General features: G+C 36.5%; 1 protein-coding gene across 1 annotated transcript in view; it reads left to right on the forward strand.

Annotated features, from left to right (window-relative positions):
* LOC136029122 (lysosome membrane protein 2-like) overlaps window positions 1-25,740 on the forward strand; it is an 80,520-nt gene that overhangs the window by 39,816 nt on the left and 14,964 nt on the right. The window contains exons 6-7 of the mRNA XM_065707199.1: window positions 14,264-14,499; window positions 23,759-24,032. Coding sequence (XP_065563271.1) covers window positions 14,264-14,499; window positions 23,759-24,032 — 510 coding nt within the window. The remainder of the gene's footprint in view (window positions 1-14,263; window positions 14,500-23,758; window positions 24,033-25,740) is intronic.

The raw sequence follows: 25,740 nt of genomic DNA on the forward strand, positions 1-25,740 counted from the left end.
TATTTTTTTATGGCTAATTGACTTTCTCATAATTTTGATCGGACGATTTTGAGAAAAAAGAAGCGAAGGAGTAGGCCTAGTTACCTTCCAATTTCTTGGTTATTTAAAAGGCAACTAAAACTTTTAACTTTTTACGAACGTTTTTATTGGTAAAAATATACGTAACTTACGAATTAACTTACGTAACGAACTTCTATATTCGTATGTTTTATAACGCATATGAGGAGTTTCCCCCCTCGTCAATACCTCACTCTTTACACTTAAGCTTAAATTTTATCCCAATTCCTTAAGAATGACCCCTGAATCACAAAGGCCGTAAATAAATAGTTGAGATCTATAAAATTACTTTAGCGTAAAGAGCGAGTATAGGAGGAGGTGAACCCCTCATATGCATAATAATTTCTGTTCGTTTTAAGTTTTAATGCTGTTCCTTACTTTCAATTGGAAAACTTTTTCATATTTAGTTTTTCATTCTTCTTTAAAAAAATGCTAAGAAATCCTGCGCCCTCTTCATGGAAACTTTCTTTCCCCATGACAAATTCCTTCATGGAAAGTTCCCCCCGCATAACTCCATCCCCTGAACCCCTCCCCAGCGAAAAATCCCCCTGAAAACGTCTGTACGCTTCCCAATAACCATTACTATATGTAAACACTGGTCAAGGTTTGTAACTTTCAGCCCCTCCCACGGGGACTGTGGGGGATTAAGGCGTCCCCAAAGACATATTTATTAGGTTTTTAACTATGCTGAATAAAATGGATATCTCAGAATTTTTATCCGGTGTCTTTGAGAAAAAATGAGCGTGGGAGGGGTCCTAGGTGTCCTCAAATATTTTGGAGGGCACTAGAACTTTCAATTCCGTTAGAATGAGGCCTCTCACGACATTCTAGGACCATTGGGTCGATATGATCATCCCTGGGAAAAAAAACAAAAACAAAACAAATAAGCACGCATCCGTGATCTGTCTTGTGGCAAAAAATACAAAATTCCACGTTTTTGTAGATAGGAGCCTGAAACTTCTACAGTAGGGTTCTCTGATATGCTGAATGTGATTTTGTGATGTTCGTTAAGATTATATGACTTTTAAGGTGTGTTTCTCCCTATTTTCTAAAATAAGGCAAATTCACTCAGGCTCGTAACTTTTAATAAGTAATTCTAAATTTAATGACACTTTTATATTTAAAATCAGCATTAAAATGCAATTCTTTTGATGTAACTATTGTTATAAAAATTCCGTTTTTTAGAGTTTTGGTTACTTTTAAGCCGGGTCGCTCCTTACTACAGTTCGTTACCACGAACTGTTTGATACTATCTAGGTAAGTGAATCTCCACCTGTAATCATACAGCCAGTCCCAAGCCTGGATAAAGGAGGAGGGTTTGGCGGCAGACTAGCAGCCTGCCCTGGAAAAAAGATTTGCCATAGAACCGTCTAATTGAGAGCCAACATGATACTGACTATGCAACCTGCCGACGACTATGGACCGCCCCCGGACTCCTTGATGACGAATTGGGACCGCCCCCGGACACGATTTTTGAAAACGAATTGCGAAATTAAACTTGGTTTTTGGAACGTAAGGACCGTGGTTCAACTTTCTAAAACAGAACAGGTTGTGAATGAGATGGACAATTATGGCCTTGACATCCTAGCTCTGTCGGAAGTCCGTTGGACTGGTGCAGGTAGTCAAACCCTCAAGAAGGGATCCAAAATCCTGCACAGTGGCACCGAAAAAAAGAAAGAAGCAGGCGTTGCCATAATGCTGTCGAAATCTGCGTCCAGAGCCCTAACGAAATGGACGCCTATAAATGAGAGGATCATAGTGGCACGGTTCACAGGTCGCCAAGCTAGGTTAACAGTAGTCGCATGTTACGCACCAATTAATAAGGCAGACGATACCACAAAAGACAACTTCTACAACACCCTACAAGCTGTCGCCAAGGATATCCCCAGCCACGATCTCGTCTGCTTTGTTGGAGACTTCAACGCCAAGGTGGGGAGCGACAAGTCCTATTGTCCTGAGGTTCTTGGGAGCCAAGGCCTCGGCGAAATAAACGAGAATGGGATACTGTTAGTTGACTTCGCACTAACAAATGACCTTATCATCGGAGGAACCCAGTTTCAGCATAAAACTATCCACAAATACTCATGGAACTCGCCTGATGGTCGAACCCACAACCAGATTGACCATATCTTGATCAACAAAAAGTGGAAGTCAAGCCTTCAAGATGTAAGAGCCTACAGAGGAGCCGATGTCGCCTCAGACCACGCCTTGATGATTGCAAAACTGTCCCTCAAACTGAAAGGCACAAAAAAATCCCAAGCCAAAGAGAAACCTGCCTACGACTCTGAAAAGCTCTCAAACGCAGCAGTTCGTCATAGGTTCAACATACAGCTTACAAACAGGTTTGAGAGCTTGGCCCTAGATTTAGATAGAGAAGCCACTGTGGAGACAACCTGGGCCATCTAAAAGAAGCCTACAACCCAGCAATAGACAGCAATAGAAAACAACTACAAGACAGCAATAGAAACAATTGGGCACAAAAAAAGACCCAAAGACGAGTGGTTATCCGATAAGACATGGACCCTTATCGAAGAGCGTTGGAAACTAAAACAACGTCTTCTAAATGATGGAGATAACAGCGACACAGTCTTGAGTAAACAGCTGTATCGATACCAAGACAAGCTGGTGAAAAAGAGCGCTAGGGGAGATAAACGGAACTTTCTAGAACAAAAGGCAGCTATGTCAGAAGAAGCGGCCAAGCGTGGCGATTCCAGAGCCGTCTATAACATCACCAATGAAATCATCGGGAAACGTCGCAACCTAAATGGACCAGTAAAAGACGGAAACGGGAAGACAGTCACAGCCCCCGATGAAATCTCTGAAGTTTGGGCCCAACACTTCGAGAAAGTTCTCAACCGACCTAGTCCTCCGAACACAGCAGATATCCCCACAACCCCTTTCCTGGAACTTCAAATCAATACGGAAGAACCGTCAACCGAGGAACTGGTACAAGCCGCTCGCAAACTGAAGAACGGCAGAGCACCAGGAAGCGACAGGATATCAGCAGAAATGATCAAAGCCTCTTTAGGCGCTTGCATAACTGTGTGGATCACATTTTTTGCATGTATATGGAAATCAGAGAAAGTCCCTGAAGAATGGAGAAAAAGCACACTCATCAAGCTTTTTAAGAAAGGAGATGCAGCAAAATGCGATAACTGGAGGGGCATCAGTATCCTTTCTATCCCGGGGAAACTATTCTCACAGATAATCCTTCGTCGCATCCAGACAGCTTTAGATAAGCGCTTGAGAGACGAGCAACATGGCTTCCGCCCATCCCGCTCCTGCTCCGACCTTATATATGTCCTACGCATGATGATCGAAGAATGCAATGAATGGAGGCAAAAGATGTACCTTGTCTTTGTGTATTTCGAAAAAGCCTTCGATTCAATACACCGAGATTCGCTGTGGAATATCCTCCGATATTACGGCATTCCAGAAAAACTTGTATCCTTGATCATTGCCCTATATGAAAACACCGAGTGCTGCGTTCGGACCCACGAAGGAAATACAAGGTATTTCCATATCATGTCCGGTGTCAAACAGGGGTGTGTCCTCTCCCCCTTGCTTTTTGTCCTTGTAATCGATTATGTGCTCCGAGACTGCACGGGGTTTGGTATCCAAATCTGTGACAATAAACGACTAGCAGATCTTGATTTCGCCGGCGACATCACCCTGATGGAGGCAAACAAGGAAAGGCTCCAGGATCTTCTCGAAGTAATCCGAGAGAAAGCGAGTCTTTTGGGACTAAAAATCAACTCGGACAAAACAAAAAGCATGGCAACGAGCGACTCACCACTGGGCTTAAAGTGCGGGGACAATACAGTAGAGCAGGTAGTGGATTTTAGATACCTTGGAAGTACAGTCGAACGAACTGGATCCAGCGAAAAGGAGGTGCAGTCTCGGATTGGACAAGCCAGTGGAGCTTTTAATCGACTAAAGCCAGTGTGGCGATCGAAAAAGTACTCCCTGAAACTGAAAATGAGGCTGTTCAACAGTAACGTCATCTCCGCCCTCCTTTATAGCTGTGAATGTTGGAAACTAAACCAACACCAAGAAAAGAGGATTCTTGCCTTCGAGAACAACTGTCTTCGCAGAATACTGAACATTAACTGGAGAGACCACATAACCAACCAGACTGTTCGGTCTATCTCGCGCCAGCCCCTGGTAACAGATGTCATACGCCAACGAAGATGGCGCTACCTGGGGCATGTTATCCGTATGGAGGGAGACAGACTCCCCAGAACTGTACTGGAGTGGCAACCAGAGGGAACCCGAAGAAGAGGGAGGCCGAAGAATACACTTCGTCGTACGTACCAGCGGGACCTAAGACACATCAATGCGATAGTCCAACCCCAGTGGGAAGACGTCTGGGCAGCAGCACATATGAGGGACGACTGGCGGCTCTTTTTGGATGCCCTGGGTGCCTCTGGCGGCACAGGAGGAACTAAGGTCTAAGGTCTAAAGTGAATCTTTCCACTTGATCGATCTTTTCGTTACCCAACATCACCTTTCATCTTCAGTTTTTCTAGCCCTAGCGACTTAGTCTCCTTAAAATTAATTTTGAAACCTATTTTAGCACAAAGAACTCGCAAAACTTCTAAAAGTTTTTTATTTTTATTTTGCATACACTTTCATCTAGGATGCTTAAATTATCAGCATGACCTAAGTCTACGAAAGTTTTACTTACACATTTGATTCCATGTTCTCTCATTCCTTTTGCTGTGCTACGATTAAGTTCATCAAAATGATCCATGTAAACGGGGATCGACCATAACCCTGCTTAACTACTAATCAAACAGTTCGTGATAACGAACTGTAGTAAGGAGCGACCCGGCTCAATAGTAACAAAAACTCTAAAAAATGGAATTTTTATACCAATAGCTACATCAAAAGAATCTCATTTTAATACTGGTTTTAAATATATAGGTTTCATGAAGTTTAGTCTTACCCATCAAAAATTACGAGCCTGAGAAAATTTGCGTCATTTTAGAAAATAGGGGGAAACGCCCCCTAAAAGTCTTGGAATCTTAACCCTACTGTCGAAGTTTCGAGCTCCTATCTACAAAAATGTGGAATTTTGCATTTTTTGCCACAAGGCAGATCACGGATGCATGTTTATTTGTTTTATTGTTTTTTTTCCCAGGGGTGATCGTATCGACCCAGTTGCCCTAGAGTGTTGCAAGAGGGTTCATTCTAACGGAAATGAAAAGTTCTAGTGCCCTTTTTAAGTGACCAAAAAAATTGGAGGGCACCTAGGCCCCCCCCCCACGCTAATTATTTTCCCAAAGTCAATGGATCAAAATTCTGAGATAGCCATTTTATTCAGTGTAGTCGAAAAACCTTATAACTATGTCTTTGGGGACGAATTACTCCCCCACAGTCCCCGTGGGAGGGGCAACAAGTTACAAACTTTGACCTGTGCTTACATATAGGCGTTTTCAGGAGGATTTTTTAGGTTTGGGGGAGGGGTTGAGAAGAGAGGGATATGCTGGGGGAACTTTCCATCGAGAATTTGTCATGGGAGAAGAAAATTTCCATGAAGGGAGAGCAGGATTTACTATCGTTATTAAAAAAAAAAACAATTAAAAAATAAATGCGAAAAAGCTTTTTCAGCTGGAAGTAAAGAGCAGCAATAAAACTTAAAACAAACAGAAATTATTACCCATATGAGGGGCTCACCTCCTTCTAATACCTCGCTCTTTACGCTAAAGTATTTTTAGTAATTTCAACTATTTATTCTACGGCTTTTGTGATTCAGGGGTCATTCCTAATGAATTGGGATAAAATTTAAGCTTTAGTGTAAAGAGCGAGGTACTGACGATGGGGCGAATCCCCTCATATATGTAATAAAAGCATGAGAATACAAAAGTTCTTTACGTTAGCTAATTTATAAGTTACGTAAATCTTTCACCAATAAAAATATTCGTAAAAAATTTAAAGTTCTAGTTGCTTTTTTAATTAACCAAAAAATCGGAGGGCAACTAGGCTTCGTCCCCCGCTCTTTTTTTTCTCAAAATCATTCGATCAAAATTACGTGAAAGCTATTTAGCAAAAAAACTAATATGCAAATTTCGTTTTGATTATTCCTCTGTGGAGAGCCAAAATCAAAACATGCATTGATTCAAAAACGTTCAGAAATTAAATAAAAAAAAACAAGTTTTTTTAACTGGAAGTAAGGAGCGACATTAAAACTTAAAACGCACAGAAATTACTTCGTATATGAAAGAGGCTGCTACCTCATCAACGCCCCGCTCTTTACGCTAAAATTTTTTACTGTTTTAAAAAGAAGAATTGAGAAAAAGAGTCAAACTTTAGCGTAAAGAACGGGGCGTTGATGAGGTAGCAGCCTCTTTCATATACGAAGTAATTTCTGTGCGTTTTAAGTTTTAATGTTGCTCCTTACTTCCAGTTAAAAAAAACTTGTTTTTTTTTTATTTAATTTAATAGGAATCCAGCTACTAAACTCATTTCTTACCTTAACTACAACAGAGTTATTCTCGTGCATAGCACTAATCGCTTTAATGTAAAGAGTCGAGACAGAAAAGAGGTTGTACCAGCTCTCTCTCCTTCGCCAAAAAGAGGACTGAAGTCTCCTAGGAAAGTAATTTATTGTATTTAGGGGGGGGGGTATTCAATTAAATCAAAATTAACTAGGTGCATTCAGGTTGTCGAAAGAACATATCTAAATTATCCCAGGAACGGCTATAAGTGTCAAATCGAAAATTCCAGGGGATGTTAAGAGTAATGTTGAACTAAATCAAAATACACAATGCGTATCCAGGTTGTAAAAAGCGCTTATATGCAAAATTTCAGAAACTGCTAGTGTCGAGTGAAAACTTTCAGGGAATATTGATGGTGATGTAAAAAAAAAAAAAAAAAGACACAATTTGCATTCAAGATGTCAAAAGTGCGCATCTGCAAAATCTCAGGAATGGCCAGATGTATCATGCTGAGACTTTCAGGGGATGCTGGGCGGATGTTAAACTAAATCAAAAGGCACTAAATATAAATTTGTAATACTTGATGACAGGTCAAGGGTATCAAGTTGAAACTTTCGTGGAATTTTTTGGGGGACCTTGAACTAAGTCACAGAGCACTAAGAACATCCATTTTGTCAAAAGGGTATAACTGTCATATATCAGCTATGGCTAATGGCATCAATTTAAAAATTTCTGGATATTTTGAGCTAAATCAAAAGACAGTTTGCACATCCAGGTTTTCCAAAGGACGTCTCTGCCTGCCAAATTTCAGGAATGTCCAAGGGTATTCAGTTGAAAGTTTCAGGGCATGCTAAGAGGGATGTTGAACTGAATTTAAAAAAAAAACTGTGTGTGCATTCATTTTGTCGAAAGGTTTATTTGTAGTTTTTTAGAATGACTAAGAATGTCAAATTGCAACTTTTGGGTCATGTTGAGGGGGATGTTAAACTGAATCAAAAGCCACAATGTACATCCATGTTATCAAAAGGGCGCATCTATAGTATCGCAGGAATAGACAAGGGTATCAAGTTGAAGCTTTCTGGGTATGTTAAACGAATCAAAAGACAATATATGTATCCAGGTTGTCAAAATGGCATATCTGCAATATTTAAGGAAGAGCTAAAGGTATTTGGAACTTTCAAGGAATTTTTAGGTGGGTGTTTAACTAAATCAGGAGACACTATCTGCCTGCAGGTTGTCAAAGGAGGTGTATGGAAAATCTCAGGAACGGCTAAAGATAATATTAAAACTTTCAGGGAGTGTTGGAGGGCATCGAATAAAATAAAAAAATTTTATGTGTATCGGGGCTTACAAAAAGGTGTAACTGCTGTATCTCAGGTATGACTAAGGAAATAAATTAATGGCTTATGGAATTTAGCAGAATCTGTGATGAAATATTTGACATGAAAATAAAATAGACAATAAAATAGACAACAAATTTGTGAAGATGAAGGTTGTTCTTTTGATTCTTATCATGAAACAGTATCTTTTTTACATTGATCTGATTAAAATTTCAGGGCTTGAAGATGGCTCCATTAAAGTTTTAGAACCAAGGGAGAATTAAGTAGTTAAAATGAAATATTGTACAATAAGGTTGTTATAAAAAATTGAACAAGCAATATTCGTCTATATTCAAGGTTATAAATGAACGAGGGCTAGGATGACTTCAGGTAGGTTGGCAAAGGTGGTCAGGATGTCTAAGTTTATGCATATTTTTAAACCATTTATTCGAGAAATATATCCCTCTCCCCTTCCAATCGATCAATTTTCGGTCGTAGAAGTTTTTTTATTTTTTGCAGAATTTTGTCGAAAATACAAATAGCAAGCCGACGAACATTCTCAGCCGACGAACAGAATAATTTCTAATTTAATCTAATTTAATCTAATTTAAACAGACGAACAGATTAACGAAATAGCTCAATTCTCAAGCCGACGAACAGAAAAGAACTATACAAAAATATTCATTTTGTTAATCATTAAAAAATATTTCAATTAAAACAAGAATATTAGTCAAAAGGGAAAAATTCCCCTAAAAGGAATTCTTCAAAGAATAGAAAAGAGTTAAATTAAATCCAATGCGAGCAGGGATAAAGCCAAATAATAATTCCAACTTAAAACGAACAAAAATCATTATCTATGAATAAATGAGACCCAAAACGAATTGAAATTTTAATAAACTAACAAGTCAAGCCTAAAACGAATAGAAATTCCCACAAATAGGAGCTGGGATAACGCCTCCTAAGTCTTCGAAGGGCCAGACCGTCCTTTACACTTAACTGAAAACAAAATATATTTTGAAAATTTTCTATTTATAACGCTAATAAATCTGGAATCACAGAGACATCTATGACCAGGACTTCTGGGACTGGTAGTACCACACTTATTTATAAACTTTGATTAGCCTTGAGATATACATTTTTTGTTGCTGTAGATACTAGGACTAATTAAGCACACTGCTCGAGTGAAAATGATTTTCAGTAAAGAAGAAAGGGTGTTCTCACCTTTAAAAGGCTTGGGGAGTGTTGTCCCTACTCTTGTTTGCAGTGAGCTCTGTCCGATTTAAGTTTCATTTATTATTTTACTTTAATTCTTTTTGTCTTTGGTTAAACGGTACTCTTAGTTTTTTTTCTTTTTTGGAAATTTTTTTTTACAATAATTACACGAAATGAGCAGAATAGTTTCCTTTGGCATCAATTCTTATTAGCTTCTTATTAACTTATTAACTTCCCAGCTCGACCATTATTTGCCCCGCATTCCAGCTTCAAAGGAATGGTGTATATAGATGGTGTATATCCTTATCCTCCGCCTTCAAAATGCCCATAAATCGGCAAATCAAACGCAACAGTAAAGATCAGTTGGTGAATCCAGTATCTAATTTTTTTTAAATCCAATCTAACAATATGAAAACTCCTAAGCTGTGGTAAAGTTTTCTCTGCGTCTTGTATATATGATTTCAGATCTCTTGTAAGCGTGGTTATTTTTTTTCAAGCTGTAGTTTCATTTCGAGCCAATTTAAAAAAAAGAAAACTTTTTTCTTTTTTAAAAAAAGAAAAAAAGACAATTGAAAAAAGATTTAAATGTCTCTTTCAGAACCAACGCTTTAGCGTTGCCTATAGCAAAGGTCATAAGGCTCCAATGTTTTATTATTATTATTATTATTATTATTTTTCCAGAGGCACTTCATATGAAAGGCGTGCTCGTATAAACTTTGGAACGGGTTCACTCGACTGGAAGTTGGATGTTCTGTTCCTGTTTTTAAGAGTTAAGGGTAATTGAAGGGTAACAATTCCCCCCCCTCTTCCACGCTCTTTTTTCCAAAATAAATCCAAAAATTTTTTGAGATAGCCATTCTGTTAAAAACTGTTTGAAGATCAGATAAAAAAAATCTCCGGGGTCGAAACAACCCCCAGGACCCTAAGGAAAGTGTTGTAAGTTATGCCCTATGAGCAAATAATGTTTTTATGGAAGGGATGATCGTATAAATTTCTGCAGAGGCTTATTCAGTTTGGAATTAGAAGTTCTAGTGCCTTATTTAAAAGTCAAAAGTGATCGGAGTGCAACTAGCCCCCCACCTAAGGCCTTCTTTTCCCCAAATGCATCGATCAAGATTTTGAAATAGCCATTTTGTTCAAAATAGTTTAAAGATCAAATAACAAAACGTCAGGGTTGAAACGACCCCCCAGACCCGGGGACAAGTGTCGTAAGTTATGCCTCGGGGTATATAGGGCTTTTATGGGTATATAAGGGTTGCAAATTATGCCCCGGGGGCATATAAGATTCTTTTCGAAGACGTGGTAGTATAAACTTCAGAGGGGACTCAAACGATTAGAGATTGAAAGTTCTAGTTCCCTTTTTAAGATTCGAAAGGGATGGGACAGCAACTGGAACCCACTTACCAGCCGTCTTTTCCCCAAATGTGCACAATCCTCGGGGTATACAAACCCTGGGGCTTAAAAGCCCCCCCTCCTGAAACCAGGGGAGGTATTGTAAATGATGTCCTTGGGGTATATAAGGTTATTATGGAAGAGGTGGTCGTATAAGTTTGAGAGGGGGCTCGTTTGATTGGAGATAGAAATCTCCAGTTCTCTTTTTAAGAGTCAAAAGAAAACAGGGGTTGGCTAGCCCCCCCCCCCCGTTCTCCTCTTTTCCTCAAATCCATCCAATCAAATTTTGAGATAGCAATTTTGTTAAGATAAGTTCAAAGATCAAATAACAAAAACCCCAGAATCAAGACAACCCTCCAGAGCCTGGGGACAAGTTTCTTAAGGTCTACCCCAGGGGTATAAAAGACTTTTATGCGAGGATTTTTGAAATAGCTCATAGATCAGATAAGCATGACCCCCACCCCACTAAACAACTTATCAACGGTATTTTATTCCAAACTCTTGGAAACTGATCTCTAACCCTCCCTCCGTGGCCCAACCCTCCCACCAAAAAATCATTAATGATTTTAAATCTAAAAATTTTGGGAACTCACCCTTAGCCGTCCATGGCCCAACCCCACTCTCCCCCCAAAATGAATTATTTACGATATCTTATTCCAACACTTATGGGAGATGACCCCTGGCCCTCCATGGCCCTATCCCGCCCAAAAAATATCCATGATAAATCATGGGAGTTGAATCCTGTCCCGATCTCCATAGAGATAATAAAGCACTTATTAAAACCCTAATAAAACACTTATTAATGATATTTTATTTTTGAAATCTGACCCCTGGACCTTCCTCTATGGCGTAAAGTCCCCCAACATAATTCACTAGAAACAAGAGCCTAAAACCTTCTGCGTCATTGGAACTTCACTGAAAACGAATTATGTTAAATTTTTTTGTACTTGTAAACATAAAATTACAATAAAATTTGAGCTGATGAAGTTTTAGCAACTAATATTGTAATATATAAAGTATAATATAAAGTATTTAATTTTATTAGTTATATCCCAGACTGTTCAAGACAAATATAGTTCCACTACTAACAAGAGTTCGGATACTGCCCCTTTCCCAACAAATGAATAATGTTACAAATATTTTCTTTTTCAGTTATTACAGCCTTAAAAATGAAAATAAAAATTACAGTGAAATAAAATTTTCAACTGATGAGCTTTCAACAACTAATACCATTATATAACAAATATTAATTTTGACTTTTTTTAGTTCTTTCCTAGACTGTTCAAGATACATATAGTTTTCAGTAAAGCGCCAATGACGAAGTAGGTTTTAGACTTTTACAGCTGGGAAAGGATGCAGTACCCAAAATCTTGTTTGTAATGATTTTGTTCGTTTTAAACTTGATTTGGATATTCATTTAAGTTCTACTGGTTTTAAGATTTATTTATTCATTTATATTAGTACCTGTTGTATGTTGGTTAGCTATGGTTGTTTATTTAATTTATGTTCGGTTTGGATTTCATTTATAATTCAATAGCAAAAGATTTTTTTTCATTTTAAGCTTGATTTGCATATTCAATTTAAAGCTTTACTCGTTTTAATATTTATTTATTCGTTTATATTAGTACCTGTTATATGTATTTTGCTATGATTATTTATTTGATTTCCGTTTTGGGTTTCATTTACTCTTTAATAATGATTTCTGGTCGTTTTGAGTTTGATTCATTGTAGATTCTTATTTCTTCTGTCTTACGTTTAACATGACCCTTACTTTTCATTGAAAAACTTCCTTTTTGGGCAGTTTTTTTTTTTTTTTTATTGATCTCTTAAATAGGATGTTTTAAGAAGGAACTCTCAGATAAAGCTTTTTCAGCATAAATGAGAAACTACAAATATTGCTTAATTATTTCGAATCAGAGTAACGAAGAGGCCCCCTATTTTAACCGATCATCAATACAATTGATCATTGTATAAAAATATTTTTATATTCGGGAACCCAGTCGTTTTTGACTGAAATTTTATTTCAAAGGAAACGAACCATTAACTAAAAGACTTCAAAATAACCCATATTTTCATAAAAAGAATATTAACAAGAACACATTCTTCATCGGGTGTCTTATGCAATTAAGTTTGTGAGTTTTTTACATAAACAAGTTTTTGAGTTTCCTACGTTTCCCTTTTTATTAAATAAAAAAAAACAAGTTTTTTAACGGAAAGTAAGGAGCGACATCGAAACTTAAAACGAACAGAAATTACTTCGTATATGAAAGGAGCTGCTTCCTCATCAACGCCCCACTCTTTACGCTAAAGTCTGACTCTTTCTCTTAACTCTACTTTTTAAAACAGTAAAAAACTTTAGCGTAAAGAGCGGGGCGTTGATGAGGAAAAGGTTGTTTGTTAGGTTCATCCCCCGGAAACTTCTATCTCAGTGGGATATTCTCCCCGTAGAAAATCTATCCCAAGGATATCCCACTGAGATAGAAGTTTCCGGGGGATGAACTTAACAAGGGTAATTTTACGCGACAGAAATTTGCCAGAATCATGTACAAAATTCGTTTTATTTCTTTAACTTTTTTGTCAGCGACCTCATGTTACATTTAGAAATGTTCTGGGGAAAAGGTTCCGAGGGAATTTCACGCGGAGTTGGACTGAAGCGAGTCTTTTTTCAAATAGAAGTAAGCTAAGAAGTGTTTTTCAAGTGGAATATTAAGCTAGGAATTTCCTTGGGAGTATTTGCAGTGAGGATGGAATAGTCCGTGGGTAATTTTCTGGGGAAGAACTTTATATAGGCGGGACAACCTACTGAAAGTAAGGAGTAACATTTAACCATAAAGCAAAGAAAAATGATCCGTATATAAGGGGGGCTGCCCCGCTTACATACCCCATTCTTCATGCTAGAGTTCGACCTTTTGTCTAAATTCCTTAAAAATAATTCTTGAAACACAAGGGCCATGTAATTAGAATCAGAGCCTTTTTAAAAGTACTTAACAAACCTTCGCGTGAAGAGAGGAGTGTTGAGGAGGGGGTAGCCCCCCTCATGTATGGAATAATTTGTGATCTTTTTAAGGTTTCATACTGCTCCTTACTTTCAGTAGCAAAAATATGTTTTTTTTTTATTTAATTGAATACTAGGCAGATGGTCTACTAATGCATTATGGCATTTTCAGAAACATATTACACAGCCAACTTACTAGAGGGGATAATTCACTGAAATGGGCTACTCGAAGCAAATTGTTTTTCACAGCGTCTAGCATTGTATTTAATAAGAAATTTGCAAAACCCGATCATTATGAATAGTCACGAATGAACGCTATTTATAACATCTTAGCACTCAGACTTTTTGTTTTGCAGGGTATTTTGAATAAAAGGTACTTTGTTTAACCGCTTGACTTACTACATGCTGTATTAGAAATTTCTATTCAATGTGACCTTGTAAAAAGTACAATAGATCTAATTCAGCAGCTGTAGATAGAACTTGGGTAAGAACGCTGGTGGATTTGGAGCTTTGACTCCAAAAACCATATGATTTGCCCTCATGTAAATCCCCCATAATCTGCTAAGAACTTCCATATATTTGCATAATTTCTTTTCTTGAAAACTCCCTCCTCGGCCAAAAGTATTTCCTGTGTAACTGTCCAAGTTGAAGGGGTTTGAGGTACACAGGAAGAATATTATCTGCATTGTATTTGTAAAGATGTTTGATTATTCGCTCCTTGATAAGGTTTGTTCTTTTGATTTTCTTTTATATTACTCAAGTCTTCTGTTTATTTTTGATACGTTTTGATCAATTATAGTACAAGTTTTTTGACATTAATATATTTATTGCTTATTATTTTTTTTAAGGCAAATGGAACAGATGAAGGTAATTTTGAAATCGAAAATGGTAAAAACAATCCAGACAATTTAGGAATCATCAGATCTTGGAAAAACAGTTCATACTTGGACAACTACTGGTATGACCTGGATGGTCAGAACTCTTGTAACAAAATCAACGGAACAGACGGGACAATTTTCGGTCCCTTGACAATTGGAACCGATAAAACCCAGCGTCTGTATCTTTTTGTTACTGACCTTTGCCGGTAAATTTTATTTTTAACTCTTCTCTGTTATGCCACCGCTCTAAATTGTTCTGAAAAATAATTGAACATTAAACTAAATTGAATTCCTTTTAGTTTTTCGAGGAAACATATTACCTTTGATTTAGTCTTATTACTTAAAATGTACTATTTAATGGAATGAAAATATTCCACTTAACATAGTATGAAATGATAAATGCACCTCCGGTGCCAAGGCCCCATGGTGTTTTGCAGCAACTGCGATCCATGGGTCATTTTATGACCCATTATGATAATTTTACATTATGATCATTACATTATGGTCATTTTAGGAATGTATTAAATTATATCTCCGGGTAATAAATATGTAGACTTAGACTACGCATTACATTTCCAGATGTACCTCTTATACTTATCAGATGTACCTCTTAAACTTTAGAAGTTTGTTCATTGCTAAAGAAATTTGAGTTTATTCTAAGTGAATAATTATCCTTTGCTACTTTCTAAGTGATGAGGTTAGAAACTTGGCCTACAGCAAAAAAGTCAACTTTTGAACTAAGACAGATAGATTTTTTTTTTACGGCAGTCGATAGCTCTTGATGAGCTGATCAAAGTATATGTCATCCATTTTTGGTAGAAACATTCCTTCATGAGATATACCAGTTTGAAAGTTTAAAAGAGTTGACTGCTTCAGTAGTAAGGTTCACACTAAAACTAAAAAAATAGACAATGTCAGTAGGAAGGCCCAAAAAAACAAAAATTTGCAATTATTACAAATGGTGATTCTCTATTTTGACAAGAGATTACAATAATTCAAAAACCTTACAAAAGAAAACCAAAAGTTTGAAGCTTAGCACATATCCTTGTTAGAAATCGAACTAGCTTCCATAATGAATTACCTTTGAACAAACTCAGTATGAAAAGACATTAAATTGCAGAAAGAGCAAAAAACTAGACATTGCCAAAATATGTGTATATGTTTAAACAAGGAATCACAACAATTCAAAAACCTTACAAAAGAAAACCAAAAGTTTGAAGCTTAGCACATATCCTTGTTAGAAATCGAACTAGCTTCCATAATAAATTATCTTTGAACAAATTCAGTATGAAAAGACATTAAATTGCAGAAAGAGCAAAAAACTAGACATTGCCAAAATATGTGTATATGTTTAAACAAAGAATCACAGCAATTCAAAAACCTTGCAAAAGGAAACCAAAAGTTTGAAGCTTAGCACATATCCTTGTTAGAAATCGAACGATATGTTTCCATAATAAATTATCTTTGAACAAACTCAGTATGAAAAGACATTAAATTGCAGAAAGAGCAAAAAACTAGACATTGCCAAAATATGTGTATATGTTTAAACAAGGAATCATAACAATTCAAAAACCTTAGAAAATTAAACCAAAATCTTGAAGCTTAGTAAAAATCGTTGTTAGAATTGGGACTTGTCTTAATAATAAAATATCTTTGACTTGCTTTAATAATCAAACATCTTTGAAATGACAGTATGAAAAGACAATGAATTGCGTAAAGAGCAAAACAATGGTAATTGCAAAAATATTTGTATATATTTTAAGAAGGGATTACAACAATTCAAAAACCATAAAACAGAAAAACAAAAGTTTGACCCGGCTCAATAGTAAACGAAACTCTAACAAACGAAATTTTGATACTGAGAGATACATTAAAAGAATCGGATTTTTATGCTGATTTTAAATATACAAGTTTCATCAAAATTCAGTTAGGATTTACTTACTCATCAAAAATTACGAACCTGAGAAAATTTGCTCTATTTTGGAGAATAGGGGGAGACACCCCCTAAAAGTCATAGAATCTTAAACATTCAATAACACGATCGCATTCAGCGTATCAGAGAACCCTATTGTAGAAGTTTCAAGCTCCTATCTACAAAATGTGGAACTTCGTATTTTTCGCCAGAAGACTGATCACGGGTCCATGTTTATTTAATTTTTTCCCAGAGGTCGTCGAGTCGACCAAGTAGTCCTGGAATGTCGCAAGAGGGCCAGTTCCAACGAAAATTAAAAGTTCTACGGCCTTTTTTGGAGGGCACCTAGGCCCCCTACCATGCTCATTTTTTCAAAGTCAGCGGATCAAAATCTGAGATAGCCATTTTGTTCAGCATAGTCTAAAAATAATAATAATTATGTCTTTGGGGATGACTTACTCACCCACAACCCCCGAGAAAGGCGCTACAAGTTGCAAACTTTGACCAGTGTTTACATACATTAATGGTTATTGGGAAGTGTACAGACGTTTTCAGGGAGATTTTTTGGTTGGGAGGGGGTTTGAAAGGAGGGGGCTACCTGGTAGGATCTTTCCTTGGAGGAATTTGTCATGGGGGAAGAGAAATTCAATGATGGGGATGCAGGATTTTGCAAGTATTTAATAAAAAAACAATGAAAAAATAAATATGAAAAAGATTTTTCAACTGAAAGTAAGGAGCAGCATTAAAACTTAAAACGAACAGAAATTATTACGCATAAAAGGGTTCTTCTCCTCCTAAATACCTCGCTCTTTACGTTAAATTATTTTTAGTAATTTCAACTATTTATTCTACGGGCCTTCTGGGGTCATTCTTACAGAATTGGGACAAAATTGAAGCTTTAGTGTAAAGAGCGTGGTATTAACGAGGGGACAAATCCCCTCATATACATAATAAAAATATACAAATATAGAAGTTCGTTACGTAAGTTAATTCTTAAGTTACGTATGTTTTTTACTAATAAAAACGTTCTTTAAAAATTAAAAGTTCTTGTTGCCTTTTTAAGTAACCGAAAAATTGGAGGCCAACAAGGCCTCCTCCCCCACCGCTTTTTTTCTCAAAATCGTCTGATCAAAGCTAAGAGAAAGTCATTTAGCCAAAAAAAAGAATTAATGTGCAAATTTCATTTTAATAATTTATGTACGGAGACTCAAAATCAAACATGCATTAATTCAAAAACATTCAGAAATTGAATAAAAAAAAAACTAGGTTTTTTAACTGAAAGTAAGGAGCGACATTAAAACTTAAAACGAACAGAAATTACACCGTGCATTCAAACTTTAGCGTAAAGACCCGGGTGTTGAGAAGGGAACACCTCTTTTCATACACGGTGTAATTTCTGTTCCTTTTAAGTTTTAATGTCGCTCCTTACTTTCAGTTAAAAAACTTAGTATTTTTTAATTTATCGTTGTTAGAAATCTGACTTGCTCTAATAATCCAATATCTTTGAAAAGAAAGCTAATTGTCACAAAATGTCTGTGGCCTGAAGACAAGCGACAATGAGAATCCATATATAGAAAACCTGCCGCGTGCCGAGCGGCGGGGCCCGATGGCGGCAGGCAAATATTCCACGTTTTTTCAGATAGAAGCTTGAAAATTTGGGATTTTTTGGTATCATGAATATGATAGTAGGACTTTTCTCAAGATGTTTTACCTTTTTGGGAGTGTTTCCCCTTTTTGGAAACCAGGCAAGTTTTCTCAGGCTTGTAAGTTAGGACATTCGACTTCGATAAAACGATGATGAAATCAGCAAAATGAAAACTTCAAAATAAAAGAATTTCGCAGAAGAAATGTGATATCTGGAAAACCAATTTATGCTCCAGTTCTTCAAAATCCAAATATGTCTATCCGTATTGGACAAAATTCCACCTTAGCTAGAAAAAACGTTACTTCTAGCACAAAACAAATCTTATGTATCATGACAACTTTAGAAATTATTTTTAAGTTAACGAAGTCAGTTTATATGTAGAGAAGTTTATGTCATCTTCCATGATTTTCATAGTATTACTGTATTAATATACAAAAAGCAGAAGTATCAAATCAGAAGTTTCAGAAAACAACCCGAAAAATTGCAATTATGCGTATGAGATTGACGATTCCAGAATTATAACTATTATTCTATCGGTCATAGAATATCTTTTTCTAAATCCTCCCAGTTCTTCCCTAGTCACTTGTCTTTTCTTCGACCACACTCCTAGCCTTACATCTAGTAGACGGTCGGAAATCTTACTTATACATACATAAAAACAGAGTTATAGGTTTATAATTAACTTGCACACCCTTATCTCCCTGTTTAAACAGAGGCAGCACAAGAGATATTTTCCATGATGTCGGCCACTATTTTTCCTACCAAATTTTACTAAACAGCATCCGGATCAGGGGCATTGTAAATGAACACTGCTTTTTGTATTTTATCGCTGGAATACCACCAGGGTCAGGGACAGAGCCACCTTTAGCACTTTTAATTGCTTTTTCTGTTTCTTCCTGAGAGATTGTGCCACACAGTGTATAAATTTTGTTCGTTTAACAGGCACTCCACCTTCTGAGAATTCAAACCTGTTTCAATAAGTAGATTCGTCAGTAAAATGGGTGCCATCTTGTTTTCTTTGCTCACAAAGTGATCCGGCCATGATTCCGGATCTGGAACTAGGTTTGGGCTATTCTCTATCAGTTGTAATTCCTCTGTATTCCTCACTCTATTCCAAAATTCTCCCATACCTATACTCCTGGAAAGTTCTTAGAGTAGAAATTAGTTGTTTTTTTTAAGGTGAACATTTGTTTCTTTTTCAAAACTAAGCTTTTGTGCGTTTTCCTCTCAATCCTGTGCTACTGTAATTGTTGCAATTTGTTCTTGTGAGTCTGCACACTTCATCTTTTGTGCAAGAATTCTTAGTCTCTGTTTACTGTTTTTGGAATCATCACCAAAAGAACTTCAACTTACCTGTTTCGCTTCTTTTACTATCGGGTTTATAGTAATAGCTGTATCATATCCTAGGGTACAGTGTCCGCATAAAAATCTTCTTTATTAATTTTTTCAAAATTTTCATCATTCCTCCTGATATAAAATGTTTTTTTTTACATGCTGTCATTTTTTCCCGTTCATTCTTTTTCAACCTGCCTAGACAAATCGTGTCTCTTATTATTTAATCGTTCTGTTCTATCTCTAAACTTTTTAAGAGCTACCGGCATCTTTTTCCTAATTTATAATCGTACCGGAATTTGATCTGAACCTTTGTTATGCGTAACTCGAACGTCTAGGGATCCAGTTGATAGCCTAGAATCCACAAGCGTATATTCAATTACACTAAAATTTAACCAGAAGAGCAAGTAAACTCACCCCTTTGCTTATCCTGACCAAACCCTCCGTTTCTAATTCCCAGACCCTATTCTCTACAAAGTCACAAGAGCTCTCTCCCCCAGCAGTTAACTCTTCTCTTCTCATCTTGGCTGCTGCTTTGCATCTTATATGCTACTGGGACAACTAGCGTTTTAACAGCCAATTCTAAAGATGAATGAATAAGCAGCTCCGGCACAACTGACGTATAAGCAATAAAATCGCCTATAACTACTAGACAATTATGACGGTATTTATTTTTTACATTTTCTAATTCGCACACTAGAATTTTCCAAGTATCCTCACTAGCGAATGATCTATTTTGGGAGGCAATATAAGCAAAACTTATAATTATGCTCATCACATCACGACAACTTACTCTAGTCCAAACTATGTTTTCCGAATTACTTTGTATTGTGAACATTTTAACGAATGATTTGTTCCTTTATGCATGTTCGCAAATCTCCGCAGAACTGTTTGCTATTCAAAAATTGTCTCGACAACTTAAATAATTTAAAACCCGGCACTTGTATATCATCATGTTCCGAAAACCATGATTCCGTTAATCCTTTTACATCCCACTTCGTAAAATTTTCTTCTACCACTTCTTTTAATTTATTCCGTAGGCCTTGCACATTCCATGTTGTTATCGACACCGTTTGTATATGACCAAGATCCTCCTGTTTATTGTTGAGGTAAGACCCTCTTAGACTGGCTTTGACCTATTTAAGTAGAGATAAGATTCAGTGGAGGAACTTGTATACGAACCCCCTCGTCTAGCTGTTACTATGGCACCATGTTGCGCTACTTTTTCAAACTTCTTCCCTTTTCTAGCAACATTTCTGTGGTCAGTTCTGTGTATGTCGTTGGGGCTAGGGATTTCTCCAAATTTACACGCTCTCTTTTGGTCGCTCTTTGTTGTCATGTGACCCACTAGGGAAAAGTGAATTCTTTGCTACACGTATTGTTACTTCAAATATTGTCTCAGTTTCACTCACACTTCGAGTTTCATTTTCTATGTTTTCTTCCATTTCCGCTTGTTGGATTTGCATAACTTCCATTCGCATTAGCTCACCTTGTGGGTACTGTGCCTAAGGCCTTGTTTTGAACCACCCAACCTTTGACGACATTTTCGCAGGGGGTCAAAAATGGATATTTTCTCGTCGACAAACAGTCGATCTCCGCAAAGACGTATACGCTTGTTTTGTCCAATCACCTTTCCTTTAATGATAAAGCTGGCTTTCAGCTTCTTACTAGGCTAGCGTGCAATCTAGGGCTGCAGATACGACCTGGCGTTTTAGTACCACTCCATTTCTTAGTGTCTTATCTCGAATGTCCGAAGAATTAAATGCTGTCACAATGGGTCCTGATTTGAGGTGAAAAATGTCTTTAATATCTATAAATACAAGATCAAGGGACGGAATGTACCAAGAACTAAATTCACCAATTTTTTCTTTTAATGTTTGCCTTGGGGGGGGGGGTCTTTGAGCCAAATTGAAAAGAATCAGGTTGTCCTGCTTGAATTAAGCTTCCAGCATATTTGCTCAGATCTCCCAGTCGTAAAGGTTTTTACACAAAAAAACTATTTTTCGTTTTGCTTCCACCTTTGATTCAGTAAGTTGAAGTGTTATTGCACTAAGATATTCTTCAATAGCGGATATGCTCTTTGATAGACTGGGCAATCGGTTAATATATTCTAAATTTTGAATCTTTGCCATAAACTCCTCTATCGCCAATGTATTTACTGCAGAAACGTTTTTCAGTGAAGTTTCTTATTGTAATAAACTCGTTTGCTATCGTAATTCAAACTGGTATTTGAAGTCCCTTCAAACTATTTCGTTCAAGATATGAAATGGAGGAGTAATTTCCACAAGTATCTAATGACGATAAACTCGTTCGGTATCGTATTTCAAACTGAAATATGATAGCGATATCGTATTTTGTATTTCCAAATAAAAATCACTACATGTGAACAACAGGCAAATTGCATAGTTAAAATCCCTTCCCCCGGAGGCTATGGGGAGTCATGTCATCCCTAGAGACATAGTCATTGGATTTTTTCAACTATTGTGAATCGAATGGCTAACTTAAAATTTTAATCGGATGTTTTTGGGAAAAATAAGAGTGCGGAAGGGGGGCTAGTTGCCCTCCGATCTTTTTGTTCACTAAAAAAGGGCCCTAGAGCTTTTTATTTCCATTCGAATGAGCCCTCTCCCGGTCTTTTGTTCTAGAGCCATTGGTTCAATGCGATCACCCCTGGGAAAAACATGTACCCGTTATCTTTCTTCAGGGGTTCTGTGCTATGCTGGATCTGATGTTACGATATTCATTAAGATCACCTTATTTTTGGAGGGATGATTTTCTCCTTTTTCAAAAATCAGAAAATTTTTCTCAAGCTCGTAGCTTTTGGTTGTTAAGATCGAACTTGTCGAATCTTGTATATTTGGAATCAGCAGAACAAGCCAATCCTTTTGACGCACACATTCTTATCAGAATTTCTTTTTTAGAGTTTTGGTTGGTGTTGTGCCGACATACTCCTTCCTTACAGTTTGTTACCACAAACCGTTTGATAATAAAGAAACGATATGTGAGAGCAAGTTTACTTACTCTAGGAGAAATATACTCTTGAGCATGTTCTATATCATGTGTATTAGACATCTTAAGGAATAGGGAAGATCAGCCATGATTGGGACAAAACATATTTTAGTACCTCTGGCTCGCAGGTAATTAATAATCACATTGTAATTCTTACATATTTGTTCCTTACTGGAATTATCATAAAAACTATTCCGACCAAAAATTTTAGATTCCTCATTTTCACTCCCCTCTAAATTCATGAAAGTATGAGAGACTTTTGTTCAGACAAAAAAATGCATTAATAACAAGTAATTCATTAAATAATTTATTTGATATGAACAAACATGAACAATGAACATAAAAGTAAATCTTTCAAATCGTCAACATGAACATTGTCTTATTAATAACAACAAACTGATTCATTTATACATAACATATATACATCTTAATGTTAACTATTTAGGATTTGCGATACAATAAAGATTGATTTCAAGCTGTAATCTAAGAGCCATACCGTAATCTTTCCTCTGTACAAAAATGAAATCATACGAATATGGCAATCTCGTGGCGTTGCTCAAATTTCAACTGTAATTTATTAAGTTTGACTAATCATGGTTGCAGCGGTAGCTGCAACCTATTAAAGAGCTAACAACAGCCCATAGTAACCAAAAATTAAAAAACGTGTTGTGAAAAAGCCCTCTGACATTGATTCGGAAATGGTAACAATTACTTCGGTTCGTCTTAAAAGTAAAAGTTCATTGCAAAAAGAAATTTATGGTGATTTCGAAAGAAAACCTGAAACCCCTCGAAAATGGTTTAAGATCAAAATGGAGAGTGTTTCATTAGAATCAGCATGGTTGAAAAATATATAGAAGAAATCACAGTCTCTGGCTCGGTGACAAGCAAAAACCATTCTTTTTGGCCCCAGGCAAGAGTTCTGCGGAACTTTCCAAAATGTAATGTCATATTCATCAATCTGGCCTGAGGTCCACACTTTCCGTAAAATCCGCACAGGTTAGACCCTTACTAGTTTCCAGGAATAAGCCGACATCGGCGGCATAGAAAGAAAAAGAAAAAAAAACGGGACAAAACCAAAGGGTTGCTCTCGCAACACAATTGTCCGTTCTAAGTTCCAACTTCGCTCTTTACTTCCCTTGGAAAAACTTCTTTTTTTAAATTTCAAGATTAAGATCGGTCTGCAAGCGCGACTATGATCTTGCCCTCTTGCGGATGCTACCCGGTACTTTCTTAGATGGGTTGGTCTGGAAAACGCATTCATACAGGTCCTATTTCTGTATAATAATTTTTTATTCTTTCATTCAGGCGTTTGAGAAGAATTCTACTTCTTGAGTGGTTTAATCGGTTTGTATTGGGCTCGAATGACTGTGACACTGTACGATTTTAAGTCGAAGGGGGTGGGTCCAAAATCCTATATTCATCCTCTGCCTATCCCAATCCCCTTAGGGGCCAAATGAACTAGTCTCACTCATTGTGATTTTTTGTTTTATTTAATATGCAAAGTAATTATCATTTTACAAATTTTGCACAATAGTTTTCTTTTTCCAAGTGGCTACTCTTATTTTAGGTCCCTTTACATGACATATAACAGTGATATTACCCACTTTGGAATTAAAACTAGAAGATATACTGTACCACAAGCAGCACTCGCTAGCCCAATTGATAATTCTGAAAACTTGTGTTTCTGCCATGATCTTGATCATCCAGAAGTATGTCCAGGTGCTACTCTTGGCCTTGAGTCGTGTCAGTTTGGGGCCCCTGTTGTTATGTCTACACCCCATTTTTATACTACTACCTCTTTGGAGCTGTTGAATGATTTTGACGGGATTAGTCCTACACAGGTAAGAAGGAAAAAACAGGTTCTTGTGAAAATTTCAATTAAATTAATCTACAATTGGCAGGAAACATGGGACCAGTTTAAAAAAAGATCATGATTTTAGTGAAGCCCTCACTTTTTTTTTCTTTTCCAAATATAAATAAAGAGAACGATGCATGTCTATAAGGCATTGTACTTGAAAGTTATCTTTTTATTACATTTATGATGTGTATATGTAGGAGTTTTTTTTATTTTTTTTATTATAAGTTTTTCTTTTTCAAAGAGATTTAACTACAATTTAGCTGTTACTGCCAACCTTGCCTATGGATGGATTTTTAGTTATTCATCCAAACAAGATTCATGTCTGTTCAATGGAAGACTGTATATACTGTGTCTTTAAATGTGTTCTAATACACAACTGCATATGATACGCATTCCAGTCTTCTATTGATGAATTCTCATTGTCATTTGTCTTCTAATTGCAGACAATTTGAGCCTTTTCTTGATGTCATGACTTCAGCACAGGTTCGATACATCAATCCTGTGAAAAGTTCGGATTCATTTTTCAAGTCCTGACCTATTTAGATCATTTTCGTGGCCAGTCATCATTCTACCTTGTTTTCCAACCGTAGATTACATTGTTCATTTTTGTTTATATAGATATAGATAAGTATATCTATATCTATAGATATAGATATAGATATATATCTATATATATATAGATATAGGTATAGATAATAAATACGTCTCTCCCAGTTTCGAACCACAGATCACTGTTCAAAATTTTCCGCTGTCGTTTGTCCCATACCTTTTTCTTTAGCTGCTGCGATTCTCACTTTTACTAGTTTTCTCGTCACATTTATCTGTGCTTTATTTTGATAAATCAATCCCTTAAGCATTTTAAATTACCTGAAATTAAAATTAGCACCTTTGGAATGTTACGCTTTTTTGTTATTAGACCATTAACTTTGCCTTGGCTTGTCGTTTGTCATTATGAAAAACATAATGCCGAACATTTGTTTTTTTTTAACAAAGGCTTTTAACAGTATCAGGTTCTTGGCTAACGTCCTTATAAACTCTAATGTCTTTATTTATAGCTATTTCATTGCTTAGAACTTTTACAAAATGTTGAACGTCGACTTTTTACCCGGCTTGTCTTTTATCATTATGAAATACATATCCCCTAAACTTTATTTTTTTTTACAAAGGCATGGTAACTATTGACAACCTTATCTATGTCAAAACCCCAAACTATCATTTTTCAATGTTGACACATTATGGTTCTCGCTGTCGCTTATCTTCTTACCCCATTTTTGTTTCTTTTTCTTTTTGGACTTTCATGAATGTAGAAACAACGCTACCAGGATCTTTTTTACTTATACGAAATAATGTATATTCATTTTAAGTTTTAATGTCACTCCTTAGTTCAGGTTGAAAACTTATTTCTAGTATAATTTATAATTATCACCAAGCTAGGGGAGATAAGACACCTCTAGAAAATACTGCAGACAACCTTATCAGCTACGAAAAACTTTCGTTCTATAACATTAAGTTCATTATCCATACTTCAGAAAACAATACATGTTCTTCAGGAACGTTTGTTTTTCGATGAACAAAAAGTTGTTTTTACTCGGCCGACTTCGCCTGAAAAAGCCATAATGAAGACAGGTCTTTATAAATCGCCTACTGACTAGCAGAAACTAGAAAGCTACAGTAACAAAAGAGATCTGTTT

Source organism: Artemia franciscana, chromosome 7 (genome assembly GCF_032884065.1).
Source record: "Artemia franciscana chromosome 7, ASM3288406v1, whole genome shotgun sequence".
NCBI classification, from domain to species: Eukaryota; Metazoa; Arthropoda; class Branchiopoda; order Anostraca; family Artemiidae; genus Artemia; species Artemia franciscana.